The following is a 14,383-nucleotide window of genomic DNA, read 5'->3' as shown; positions in this document are numbered from 1 at the left end:
GGAGCCGCTCCTTGACTCGTGGCAGAGATACCGATGCCCCGTTGAACACGATGTCATTTCGATACTTCCAAATTATCTATAAGACCAGGATGCATTTAGCCCTGAAAGATCTGCAATGTGCCGGACATTGGTCCTGCCTCAAGCACCAGGCGCTCAAAGATTCATCCTGGAGTGGCTCTATGTCATGCACCCCTGTCCTCAAGCCCATCTCGTGCCAGACCTGCCTCGCAAACACACAGTCTCGTTGTGTTGTTTCGCGCTTGCTTTCCAGTATAAATAGTGGAGCACGTTAACCGGATACAGAACACACAAGCTCGACCTACAGATCATCATCAACAGCAAGCAGCAAGCAAAGGCAGTTTGGTACAGTACTACTGTACTAGCTAGCCCGTGCAGTTAGCCGACTAGCAATCTTGCTTCAACATCCACATATTGATCGACCACCCTGGTCATCAAACACCGATTCACCATGCCGTCGATTAACAAGGCCACCGACAACGGCGAGATGAAGCAGCGGCGGCCGGAGCAGGAGCTGGTCTGCGTCACCGGGGCCGGAGGCTTCATCGGCTCGTGGGTGGTGAGGCCAACTCCTGCGTATGACCCTAAACGGACGTTCGTTTGGTCCGGATTTTGTCCGTTTGGCGCGGGCAATGGGATCGTGTTCGGGCTATATCTGAGATGCGGGGGCCTTGTGCACAACGCGCGAACGCATCCTTTGGCCGCATCCTGTCCGCCTTCTTTTTCAAATGTAAAATTTCGAATAAACCACGCACATAGTTCATGCCAGCGGCCCTAGTTCACGCCGGCAACACAACCCGCCTACACAACCTCGCCGGCAACACAACCAGCCTCCAAAATGAATAGTTTTGTCGCCGGCAACACAACCAACCTTCAAAATGAATAGGTTTCTCGCCGGCACAAAGTCAACGCCCGGCACCCATGCCAGCCTCCAAAAAGAACGGCCACGGCCGAATAGATCACCTAGTTCAGGCCGCCGCGTCGAACATCTCCTTCTTCCGGGCCTCGAACTAGCTCCTCGTCTTCTCGGTCATCTTGCTCAAGTCCATGCTCATGATCGCTAGCGTCACCTCCTTTGCTTTGGTTGCGGCATTGGCGGCCTCGATGTCGAGCTGCCTCTGCCTGGCCGAGGCATTGGCGGCTTCGATGTCGAGTTGTCTCTGCCGGGACGCCTCCTCCATGTCGATCTTCCTCTTCTTGGCCGCTTCCTCCATCTCAAGCTTCTTTATTTGAAGCTTCAGGTATTGCTTCATTTGCTCCTCCTTGCTTTGTCGCCTTTTCTCGTCTTTCACATCCTTTTGAGACATCATGGCGTGCAAAGTCTAATGCAAGGCCATGGATGACGCATCACGTATGTCGTCCATCTTGGAGTTGGTCTTACCCCTCGGCCTCTTCAACGCCTCACCATCTCCACCTCCGACCAACGCGGCCGTCTTCTTGCCTCTCTTTCTTTGAAGTTCACAGTATTGATCTTTGAACTTAGGGCAATTGTTGACGAACTTCCAACAATGCGTAAGTGTGAATGGCTTGTCATTGTGCCAGGCCTTGAATGCTTCCAAAGATTGAAATGCCTACACGATCAACAACAATCGGACATGCAAACATATAAAAGGCCGAAGTCTCATGGACGTAGCAACGGAAGATAAGAGAGCATACCATGTCCCCAATGCTGAGACCACTCACGGGACGTGCTTCAATGCTCTCAAGTGCGGCACAATTCTTGTTGTATTCTTGTTGGATGAACAACCACCTCTTTTGAATCGAGGTGATGCCACAGTCGCTCGTAAATTGGTTGGGCGCAAACGAATTTCTTTCATGGAATGTTTTGTGAACTCTTGTCCAAAAAACAAGTCCCTTTTGTTGCGCACCGGTCCCCGGATCTTGGCCAACCTCCATCCAACTTTGGCAAATCAACTTGTCCTCCTCTTGTAAGTATGATTCCGTACGAATGCTCTTCTTCCTCTTTTGTGCTTCCGCTCTTTGGGTGAGCTCATCGATGACAATGGCTCGCCCCCAATATCAGTGCCTTCTTCTTCTTCATCACCATTACCTTCGCAATAGATGTCATCATCTTCATGCCACGAGTCACCATGGTCATAGTCAGCATGGTCGTGGGCCTCAATGTCTTCATCGGCAACGTACTGGTCGCGGCCATCCTGACTTTGGGTCTTCTCGGGATCGTAGGCATCACCATACCTACCCTCGTAGATGACATTCTCCATGAACTGGTTGTAGAAGGGATCGTCAACCGTTGGCGTTGGTGTTGGCATTTCGTTGAACAGGACGCGGGGCGACGGCATGGTGCCCGTGGACGGCGGCCGTGCTTGCTTTCTTTGCATCTCGACGGACGGCCGGCCGCCGCTGCTGTACCCCGACGTGACGTTGAGGTCGATGACGGCCGAGGGGCGCGGGATGGACGGCGCGATCACACCAACGTCCGGCGACCCCGAGAAACGGGTCTGGCCTTCGTACCTTGGCGGAGAAAAACCGGGCGACAAAGGCATGGTTCGCGACCTCAGCGAGGGGCAGTGCGGAGGCCTGGCGACCGACGAGCCTGTGCTCGCCAGGCCGACGGGCGATGCCGAGAAACTCGTCGGACAACAAATCCCAAGCATGAGGAATTCGGCGGGGCATCGGCCATGGGCGGGAGGGTGGTGGGCGGGACGTGGGAAGGTTTGGGCGAAATGAGGCGTCGGGTTGGTGCTTTGTGCTACCGATGGGCGGGCCAAGGGAGGACAAGCGCGCGCGTCCCGCCCGTCCGCGCGCTGTCCGTTTTACCTCAAAAGTGGCCCAAACTTGAGCCGATGATGGGTCAAAAACGGACATAAAACGGACAAAATTCCGTTTGTGCCCGGACATGATGGGTCGCACGCTGGAGTTGGCTTGAAGTAGCTCTTCCTCCGTGGCTACCGTGCCACGGGAACCGCCAGAGACCCCGGTAAGTCGGTCACAGTTTGCTTACACCTGAATAATTAACACTGAAAATCGTCTTTACATCAGATGGTTTGGTGTGCGTCAGTCCATGATTGATCTCGCTGAATTTTGTGGCTCATCCAATGGTGGAGTGGTTTCTGCAGCTGACCAAAAGAACGGGCACCTGCTGGCGCTGGAGGGCACTGAGGAGAGGCTCACCCTATGCCGTGTTGCCTTCTGCAAATGCCATGACGTCTTCCACGTCACATCCCCTCTCTCCAACGACCCTGTGAGTTCGCTTCCTCTGCTCCGCTCACTTCTTCGTGCGGCCTTAACAAAGGGCGGCGTACTTGCTTGCTACATGTGTGCTGATCGCTTGCAGGACCTCGTGCCGGTCGCCGTTGAGGGCACCAAGAACGTGATCAGCGCGGCAGCAGACGCCGGCATGCGACGCGTGGTCCTCACCTCGTCCTACGGCTCTGTGCACATGGACCCCAATCATAGCTCCGACGCAGGGCTCGACGAGACGTGCTGGAACTACTATGATTACTGCAAAAACAGTGCGGTAATAATACTCTGCTTAATCGCACCCTGATCTTTCTCTACTAGACTGAACTTAAGAATAATCTGTGTATTACGGCAAAGATCACGGCGACGGAGGAGGCAGCCAAGAGGGGCCTTGAGCTGGCGGTGGTGGTGCCATCCATGACCATGGGCCCCATGCTGCAGCAGTCACTCAACTCAAGCAGCTGCCACGTCGCTCGCTGCCTCACCCGCGCCAAGCCCACCTACCTCAATGCAGTCGTCGCTTAGAGCATCTCCAGCCGCGTCCCCAACAGGCCTTCTCAGGCCATTTTTTCGGCGCTGGCGCCGAAAAAACGGCCTAGTCGCGCCCCCAGGACGCCGAAAATCGCCGGTTCGGCCCTTTTTTCCGTCCGGCGGTCACAGGCCGAACCCGGCACACTGGGGAGCAGTTGGAGGCTCCGGCGCAAGGGAAAAGCGTGCTGGCTCACACTGTCAGGGGAAAAGTCAAGGTTTTCTTCCCCGACTCGCCTCCCACCCCCCGCGCCCTCAGCCACTAGTAGCTATATCCCGGCACCGCCCGCCGCCCTACACCTCTAGATAGCCATTCCCCGCCGGAAAAATAGCAGCGCTTCGCCGCGGCAGCCCCTCTAACAGCAGCTGGGCGTTTTCGGCCGCCGTTTCCGGCTGCGGAGGCGTGGTTTAGCGGCGGGTACACGCCCACTGAGCGCAAGGTGTTCGGCGATTTGCCTGTCTCGGCGATGGACTTGGATGACGAGGAAGCGCTCGCCGCGCTGCTGGAGGAGGAAGCCGAGGCCGACGTCCAGGAAGAAGAGCATCTCATGGTGCTCGCCGCCCTCGCCCGGCTGCTGGCGAGCAATGAAAAGCCGCGGCAAGGTGGCTCGGCGCCTGGGCGGGTGAAAGCAAAGAACCGGCATCGTCTCGAAGGCTACTGCATGCTCTACTCCGACTACTTCGCCGATGCTCGTTATCGGATGAGCCGAAAGCTCTTTCTCAGGATTGTGAATTCCATCCGAAAGTTCGACAACTACTTCAAGTGCAAGATGGATTGCACCGGCGCTCTTAGATTCACCTCCATCCAGAAGTGCACGATAGCGATGAGGATGCTTGCATACGGAGCTCCCGGTGATTCACTCGACGACTATGGGCGCATGGCCGAGTCCACCAGCATAGAGTGTTTCTACAAGTTCTGTCGGGCAGTGGTGGCAGTGTTTGGACCACAATACTTGAGAACACCCAATGCGGAAGACACTGTTCGGATCCTAGCACAGAATGCAGCAAGAGGATTTCCTGGGATGCTTGGAAGCATCGACTGCATGCATTGGAAATGGAAGAATTGCCCATTTGCTTGGCAGGGGATGTACAAAGGCGCCAAAGGTGGTTGTAGTGTGGTGCTTGAGGCGGTAGCCACACAGAACCTCTGGATTTGGCACTCCTTCTTTGATATGCCAGGAACTCACAATGACATCAACGTGCTGCAGTGCTCTCCTGTCTTTGCCAAGCTTGTTGAAGGTCATTCTCCTCCGGTGAATTTCGAGATCAATGGGCGGCACTACAACAAGGGGTACTATCTAGCTGATGGCATCTATCCGAGATGGTAGACATTTATGAAGACGATCTCAAACCCTGTGCCAGGAGGCAAGAACGCCTGGTTTGCGAAGGTTCAGGAGGCTTACAGGAAGGATGTCGAGCGGGCATTTGGTGTGCTCCAATCTCGATTTGCCGTTGTTCGGTACCCCGCTCAGACCTGGTCAAAAGATCAAATGTGGGAGATTATGACTTGCTGTGTCATCTTGCACAACATGATCATCGAGAGCGAGCAAGAAGACCCAGTGTTTGACACTGAACCATACTACAGGCAGGGTCCTCTAGCCGAAGTTGATCACCAGCTACCGACAACCTGGACTGCCTATCTCAGTATGCGCCAGGAGATCCGAGACCCACAGGTGCATCATCAACTGCAGCAAGATCTGATAGAGCATCTATGGAGGCTGAAGGGCGATGCCGGGTGCGACGTGTGATGAAATATGAGTTATTATTTATTGAACTATATAATTTGTGTTGAACTATTTGTTGTTGTACTATTTTGTTGAAGTATTTGATATTTTTGTGATGAAATATGTGATAAAAAAATATTATGTGCATAATTGAACGCCGAACAACGACGAACCACGCCGAATATGAGCATATTGTCGTACGTATGGGCCCTTTATTCGCCGAAATGAGACTGAAAAATGGATCAATTTCGACGCCTGAGGGCGAGCTGGGGGCGACGACTAGGCGCGAAACCGTCCCAGCACCGATTGCATCGCCGGCTCACCCCCAAAGGATGTTTTTTATGCGTCCTGAAGGGGCCGAACAGCTGGAGATGCTCTTACACCGACGCCGCGACATCGCCCAGGCCCATGTCCTCATCTACGAGCACCACGACGCACACTGCCTGCATCGGCGCCGTGCTGCACCACGTGCACTTCCTGCAGCTCCTCGGCGACCTCTTCCCGCAGTACCACATAACCGCCAAGTAAGTACGAGCACATCATGATTGATCTTATTTCAACGTATTTAATTCAATTTTGGGTGTTGCGCTTGCTCAGTGCTCACTGTAGATTCGTCCACGCGGCAGGTGCGAATATTGGACTTCACTCCGTTGAGGGAAAAGCTTGTATGAGACAGTGACGTGCTTGCAGAAAAAAAGGGCCACCTGCCTCTGCCCATTGTTCGCCTGGCACCAAAGCGCGCGTACTTGTAACACGATCTGGGACAAGTTTGTTGGAAGAAATAAACAAGCAGAGCTGGAACAAATCTTTTCAGGATTTTGGAGATTCATCATGGAATTGTGTATTTTACAAGCATAAAATGCACTCGCTATGTAAACATTGTAGAACATTTTTTTAATTTAGAATAAACTGCCAAAATGTCTTACATTTGTGTACAAAGAGAGTAAGTAACATGTAAATATTATTGTGGAATAAATGAATGGTAACATCATTTTTGAACGATGGAGAAAAATGAGTCTTACAAGTATGATTTGTGTACATCCATTTCATGTAGGAAGAAATATTTGCCTCATATATTAGTTAAGAAGAGGATATAGTTTGTTACAATTCACCCCAAAAAAGCAACATGAATGATTACTCTCGAAATACAATTGACCCTAGCTTCTTTGCTCCGGTGATGACCCAAAGTTTCGCCTCCTCTAAGATGTTGTTTAGCAAGATCGGTGGGGGCGCACTATTGTGCCGGAACAACCTTGTGTTCCACTCATTCCATATGGATCACAAAATGAGCATAGTTAGAGAGGCCATTGCCTTTCTATCCCGCGTAGCATCACCGGTTCGGCTTTCCCACCAATCCTCAACATTGTCTTCCAAATGCCAATTGGAGGTGTCCCAATCCTCAAGGCGAAATATCTCAATGACCAAGTTCCAAAGCCACAGAGAGTAACGGAATTTGAAGAAGAGGTGGGATCCATATCCTTGCACCCTCCCGCAAAGGGGGCAAAGGCCACAGTTTGGCCATCCCATTTAGCCAACCTGTCGGCGGTACAAATCCGGTCTTGAATGGCCAACTAAGCAAAAAACTTGACTTTTAGCGGTGCCCAAGTATATGCCCAAGCCTCTCACACCATTTGGTCCATGGGAGAGAAGACCCTGTTAAGGAATTGCGCCTTGTAGGCGGAAGCCGCCGAGTAGTGGCCACTAAGCATATGCTTCCATACAATATCATCGTCAACAAGGTCGTCAAGATGGATCTCCTGAAGAAGCATCCAAAGGGTGAAAAATTGACTAATGTGCCCAGCGGTAACAATGGTTTCGGGGTTGATCTTGAGAATCCACGCGTTGTTCTTTAGGGCCTCCCGCACCTTCCAATTCTTTCTCGATGAGGCCTCGAAAAAAAGCGGAGCAATATCAATGGGCCTCCGCCCAAGTAGCCAAGGGGCCTCCCAAAAAGGGGTCCTTGCGGCATTGCCTCTAGTGATGGTCGTCGAGGCATAGAGGATCCTCTTCGCCACACGGGTTTCCCATCCCCACCCACATCTTCTTGGCTCCTTCCACTCGAACCATGGCCACCTCAAGCGCAGAGCACGTGCAAATTTTCCGTGTTGAGAACCCCAAGTCCCCCATATTCATGCGGTCGGCAAACAATCTCCCAAATCACCTTGCTTTTTTGCCCGCTTGTCGTATCGGAGCCAGAACAAATAACGCTCGCTGAAGCTTATTGACATTATGAAGGGTGGTAGGTGCATCAACAAGGGGAGTGATGAAGTAGACCACTTAGGATGTGCTCATGGACTTGACAAGGGCCGTGTGGCCAATGGTAGTGATATTTTCCCCTTCATACATGACCAACTTGGCCACCACTTTTTATAGTGAAAGAAGTAGCTAGGTAAGGAATGTAAGTTTTTTTTATCTTACATTAAATCCAACAATCAGGGGTATGTCCAAAGAGTGATTTATCTATCATTCATCAGATATCCTGCGCATGGATCCACCGTCCATGGTTGCTTTGAGATTCATGCTATTTTTTGATTGTTGCAAAAAAAAAACTTGTTTCAAAATGCTTCGTTCTGTTTTTGTCTTTCCAACATATATCAGCATGTTTTATTGTGTACTCCCTCTGTAAAGAAATATAAGAGCGTTTAGGTCTACTAGTAAAAGAGAATGCCCTTCTTTTTTATCGCATTTGGTAGTACACACTGGAACATTAAGATACACTTTGGAACTAGACGAAAACCCCAATGTAATATTTTGAAAATGGTGAAAAAAAAGGTAGCATGAATCTCAAAGCAACAATGAAAGATCTATTAATGCACGGTATATTTTCGTTCTCGGGTATTTTCATATTGTATAGAGAAACCCCGGTGGAATTTTACCGAAATATTCCAACCTATCCTCGGGGATAGGACAGGCATATACCGTGAGTAAGTAAATTCGCTCTTTCTCGGGCGTGTTAATCCTTGTTAAAGAGCATGGTTAATAGTATGTCCAACTGTTGGTTATATGTTGTTGCCTTATCATCCATAGGCAATTTTATAGTCAACATGTGTTAGTTGGCAGTAAATAGTACCACTTTATTATTAATACCTACCCATTTCACTCTCTCACAAAGTTTCTTGAAGTCTTTGTGGTTCTTAAATCCTTAGAAAACACTTCTCTTCTCTCTTCTTCAACTCAGCATAAATATAATATTTAAATTCGTATAGCCTAATTACATCATCTTATTATACTTGTTCTCAAGCGATGTCACATGGGTGTGACGACCCTTGGCGTGCCATCCTCTAGCTAGTCTTGATGGCACTCTCTTCTCTAGGCATACCGTTAATATTATGTCGCCTTCAAGTAGTACAAAAAGAGGGATGGAATGAGACGTTTCACACTAAGTTGATTTGAGGTATTCTGAGGACCCCCCCCCCCCCCATCCTCCTCTAACACTATACTACCTAAATAACATGCATAGTCAAGCAGCTTCGTCGTGATATGAACTTTAGTTTTGTGTATTGATGTAACACATTTTGACATAGTTGGTCGTTATTACAAATAGCATAATGATACACATTTGATCATAGTCTGACATTATTGATTTCAGAAATGAAATTGGGGAGCGGGACTCTTTTCATTGGAAAAACTCACATTTGAGCTGATGTTGTGTGTGTGTGTGTGTGTGTGTGTGTGTGTGTGTGTGTGTGTGTGTGTGTGTGTGTGTGTGTGTGTAGGAAAGTGCTATTGTGAGCTTAAGCTCACATGATCTCGGATGAACATTAAAATTTGAAAAAATAGAAAAAATATTCAAAACATTCTGAATTTTATTGTCACGAAACATTGATGTTTTTTCTAAACGCATGCAAATATTCGAGATGGAATCACATTTGTGGAGGTGTGGTTTCGAACATTAATTTGTTTTTGTGCACACCTCCACAAATGTGATTCCATCATGAAACTTTGCATGGATGTAAAAAAAAACATCAACGTTTCTCGCCAAAAAAATCAGTTTTTTTTATTTTTTTTACTATTTTTTGGATTTTACTGTTCATCCAAGATCATGTGAGCTCAAGCTTACATACTTCATGTCCAGCATTTAGAGGTTTTGCACACAATAGGGTGAGACATCATGCTTTATTTGCGGGGTAAATGGAATTTCATTTAAGATGGTATAGTATTACAAAGGAGAGGCACAAGTTTCTCAATACAAGTGGGATTTTGGTTAAGCCACACCGACATAGTACAATCTGTGTGACTATAGTTTGCCATACGTTCTGCCACTCTATTCTGTTCGATGAATCTTTTGTGGAATAAACTCACTTTCTGTCATCAATTATCTAATCTTTGTCACATGTCCAAGTGTTGGACGGTCCATTCCGAACTTTGATAGTGCCTGCAAGGCCTCCGGGGAATCTGATTGAACAATCACCAGAAGGAGGAGTCTGATTGAACAATAGGGCGAGACACCATGCTTGTTATTGTTGGATCATTATTGTATTATTTCACATTATTGATATTGGGCTAATGCAGCAGTAGTGCACATCTTTTTTTTTTAGAGGCGTGGACCATCTGGCCCCGGAACAACAGGCAGGTGACCATGCTGCTGCAGGGATACCACCATGTCGTACAAACTCTCCTTGAGGGGAGTGAACTCCAACCCGAGGTCCCTCAGCCTCTGGTTGGAGAACCTGTACGGCTTGGCCATCGGCTTGCCGTCATCTTCACGCCTGCCACACATGCACGTACACCATTAAACGCTCGTCGTTACAAATCACTTTCGGGGGAAGAGAGCAAGCAATGCATGCACGGACGTACGCCGGTGGAAATTGATTATGTACGTACTTGTCGGTGATGGGGTACTGCGGGAAAAGGTCTCGGAGCAGCTGGAGGAAATGGGCACGGTGCAGCACGGCGCCCATGCAGAGGTACCTGCCGCGTGCGTCCGGGCGCTCGTAGACGACGACGTGGGCGCGGGCGACGTCGCGGACGTCGGTGTAGCCGGCCACGGCGTTGGGGCAGGTCTTCTTGGCGCCCGTGAGGTAGCGGTTGATAAAGGCGATGCCCAGATTGAGCTTCTGCTGCAGCGCGGGGCCGATCGTCATCGACGGCACCACCACTGCCAGGTCCAGCCCCCTGTTGGCCGCCTCCTCCTTCGCCGTGATCTCCGCCATTATCTTCGAGCAGCAGTACATGTTCTGCACACGATCGAGGATTGTTAAGCTCACTTCAATTACAAGGAAGATCGGGCGTGATCGATGGGGCAGGCTATGCAGATGAAATTGAGCCAGATCATACGCCAGTCTCCTTGCAGAAGTCATAGTCGCTCCAGCACGTCTCATCCACGACCGTGTCCGGGCTCCTGTTGGGATCCATGTGCACGGCGCCGTAGGAGGAAGTAAACACCACACGCCGCACGCCCGCGTCAGCCGCCGCGTTGATCACGTTCCTGGTTCCCTCCACGGCGACCACCATGAGCTCCTACAAATTAGATTCATATGCAAGTAAATACACTCCATGTATATATTCGGAGCTGCGTACGGAATCTCCAGAGAGTTTGTGGGCTCACAGGGTCGGTTTCCGAGATCGGGGAGGCGACATGAAAAACGCCATGGCATCCGCTGAACACTGAACAGAGGTTGTCACGGTCCAGGAGATCGGCGCGGCATAAGGCTAACCTCTCCTGGGCTCCCTCCAGGGTAAGCAGGTGCGCGTTCTTGTGATCAGCTTCACGTTCATAGTAGGCACGAATCAGTTACTTCGCTTTAGAGATGTATAAACGGTCTTGTTTAAGCCAACTTATGGGTTTAACAGTTCAATAAAAAATCAAAGATAATAAACTATCAACTTTTGAAACAGGATTTCGCCCCGCTTTATATATAAAATAACGAACCAAAGTACACGGCCGACCGATACAATATGAAGGGAAGGTCCCCTTTTAAAGCAAATCAAAAAATACACTTTTATATATAATGCAACGAACCAAAGTACACGGCCGAGTCTATACATCCCTACTTCGCTTTATAAAGCTAACCTTGGCCAACCCCCCCCCCCCCCCCCCCACCCCCACCCCCCAACACACATAGGGTGATGGGCGTATATGCAATTATATGCATGTTTTTTTTTTGCATGCATGTTCGTATAAAATGTACATCTTCAAGAGGAACTCAAGGTTAACCCCGTGAGAAAATGCCGGCGTGTCCCATATGTAAATCATTCATATTTCCACTTTAAAATACGGTGTCACACAATATACCATCTTACATTATAAATAGGGAGAATAATATTTTTCGTCCCTGAACTTTATTGATAGTGTAGAAATGGTCCTTCAACATTAAAACCAGAAAAAACTAATCCTTCAACTATTAAAACCGGATATTTTTCATCCCTCAAACCACTCTGAGTGGTTTTGGGCTGACGTGGACCTGATATTGACTATTGACCTCACCACATCAGCACCACACCAGACACATGGGTGCAAATCTCCCACTCGACATGGGTCAGCGTGTCCGATCGAAGAGCTGGTCTTTATGGGCTTCTGGCGGTAGCACGATAGCCGCGAGACATGGCCATCCAACAAACTGGACATTGCCGACCTCGCCGACAGCGTGGACATGGTGGTGACATACTGACCGCCATGCATGTGCTGGTGCAAGAGGAAGATGACGAAGGGTGAGTCGGTGGGGTCAACGGTCAATACCGGGTTCAGATCAGCACCAAACCACCCAGAGTGGCACAAGGGACGAAAAATATCCGATATCCGATTTTGAGAGTTGAGGGACTATGTTTGTCTAGTTGTATAATTGAAGGACCATTTCTAAGCTGTGGGTAAAGTTGGGGGATACAAAATATACTTCTCCCTTATAAATATATCAATCAAAAAATCGGTTGAACCTTGGTACACTTTTGGTTTACTTTTAAAGGGGTACTTTCATACTTTGTACAAATCAAATGAGTTGCATAATCATGCCTAACAACTTCACTGAGTTATATCTGCCAACCGTGCGAGATCTCAAGCTAAAAAGAACTCCCCTTGACCCAAACGATTTTACTGTATGAATATATTCCTTTGTGCCTAGGAAACAAAATACTTCAGGAGCTATCATGGTGATACTCCCAGGCTGGTGCTCGCATGCATGGATGTTCAAATAACATGGGCATGGATAAAGAAGTGATTTTGCTATATTACCAGCAGAACACTGGTTTAAGTCCTATACTTCGCATTGGTGCTCGTATTTTATAAGAATTATTCCAGGTTTCCCGACAAAGCTCGTTCATTGGGACATGGCGTTCTCTTCGACTAGATGTCTGTGGTGACTTGTCAATCCCAAAATTTGTCGGATCAGTCGCTAGGAGGTGCTCATAGAGGTATGGCGTGCATGCATGCATTCATCGAGATGTTTGTTCGTGAGTGTGTGTGTAAGTGTTTACATTTGTGAGGTGTTATGTTATATTACCCTCTTAAACTAAATGGTAAACTTTAGTCTTCACCGTTACTTTTTCCCAATGGTGGTAAACATTTCAAAGAATGGTATAATGAAGCACTCCTCCATTTTCAATCCAATTGTTCATCATAAATTGTTTTGGCATTTCTGTGTTTTATGACTGAGTTATCTCATGTATATTGTTGTTTAATATAAACAACTAAACTACATATTCGTATCTCTGTAAGTGGTGATAAATAGTGCTTTTAAATAGGCATATATTTAGAGAACGGTTAGCATCTAATTAATATATGCCATAGATATGAAATTATGATGCTATTACTTACCGGGGTCTCTGGCAGTTCCCCGGACACGGTAGCCATGGAGGAGGAGCGCCTTCACCACCCATGAACCAATGAAGCCTCCTGCCCCAGTCACACAAACTAGCTCATGATGTTTCTCACCCTTGTCGTTGGCCTGCTTCTCCGAATAGGAAGCCATGGCGACCCCCTATGTCGCAAATCTTTTAGTTAACCCTTCAACAATTTTCTAACTACACAGTTATGGGTATTAGAGCACATCACATGCTAGATTGCTATATATAGAACAATCAGCTCGCCCAGTCAATTTTGAGTTAGTGGACGAAAAGGACAGTTAGGTAGAACCTACAGCAGAATGACTATGCCTCGATTACTACGTATGCCTCGATTTCCACATGGGAGGTAAGTGAGAGGTAAGAGTATAAAACAGATCTGAACCGTTGATTAACTCTTATCTTCTTACCTCTCATATGAAAAGAGAGGGTAAGAGGGAGAATGTTAAAATTGCTCGACAACTAAAAATTCCAATTAAATCGAGGGATTTTGTTCAGTAAATGAAATTGGCACACCAATCAAAAGTGTTGCTTTTGTAATGACGATGAAACAATTAAGTGTCTATTTTAATTGTAATCTTATTATAGTCATGCAACGTATTTTTCCATGTAAGGTAGCTTTCTTGAGGCGTTACCAATATGTGTAGCAACTGCTTTTTGTTGGTCATTTTGGCTTTGTAGAATTAATATCTTCTCTTGTGCAGGTTATGTACTCGTTTACAGTGTGGTATTCTACCTGGGTGCATGTTTGATGCAGGTGTAGTACTGTGTAGCTGGAGGTGATTGTAATGGGATTTGTTTGGCGAGAACACATGGTAGCCTAACCTTCATATCACGTACAACCAGCCGCGAAGCCAGCCTCAAGAATTTGTGGGGTTACTGGTATTTTTCTTTTGATAATTTCTTCATGATAGACAGTAAATATACCGTGTTTTTAGGCAGTTTTTCACAAAAGCTGTGGGGTCAGAAGTATACTAGAAAGATTTTAAAGTAGTTTAAAGTTTAAATATATGAAGTGTTTTTAGATTGATAATATCTGATGATGACATGGTTGGAGGGTGAAAAAAATTAGTTGGAATTTGGATTTTCTTTTTGTTTGTGAAAATGCGTAATTAGTTAAATAGTTGAAAGGCAAA

General features: G+C 47.8%; 1 protein-coding gene and 1 pseudogene across 1 annotated transcript; one reads left to right on the top strand and one right to left on the bottom strand.

The window, feature by feature from the left end:
* Positions 1 to 469: 469 nt before the first annotated feature.
* Positions 470 to 6,223, top strand: LOC123131298 (cinnamoyl-CoA reductase 1-like; annotated as a pseudogene).
* Positions 6,224 to 9,590: 3,367 nt separating this feature from the next.
* Positions 9,591 to 13,433, bottom strand: LOC123131297 (cinnamoyl-CoA reductase 1). Its single transcript, XM_044550999.1, has 5 exons — positions 13,222 to 13,433; positions 11,020 to 11,177; positions 10,749 to 10,931; positions 10,296 to 10,648; positions 9,591 to 10,180 (listed from the first exon to the last, which is right to left on the bottom strand). Exons 1-5 carry the CDS (start codon positions 13,373 to 13,375, stop codon positions 10,006 to 10,008), a joined length of 1,023 nt encoding a protein of 340 aa, XP_044406934.1. The 5' UTR covers positions 13,376 to 13,433; the 3' UTR covers positions 9,591 to 10,005.
* Between the last annotated feature and the right edge of the window lie 950 nt (positions 13,434 to 14,383).

This window comes from Triticum aestivum, chromosome 6A (genome assembly GCF_018294505.1).
Source record: "Triticum aestivum cultivar Chinese Spring chromosome 6A, IWGSC CS RefSeq v2.1, whole genome shotgun sequence".
In the NCBI taxonomy this organism is placed as follows: domain Eukaryota; kingdom Viridiplantae; phylum Streptophyta; class Magnoliopsida; order Poales; family Poaceae; genus Triticum; species Triticum aestivum.
Note: the sequence above shows the minus strand (reverse complement) of the source record. Positions and strands in the feature narration are given on the sequence as shown.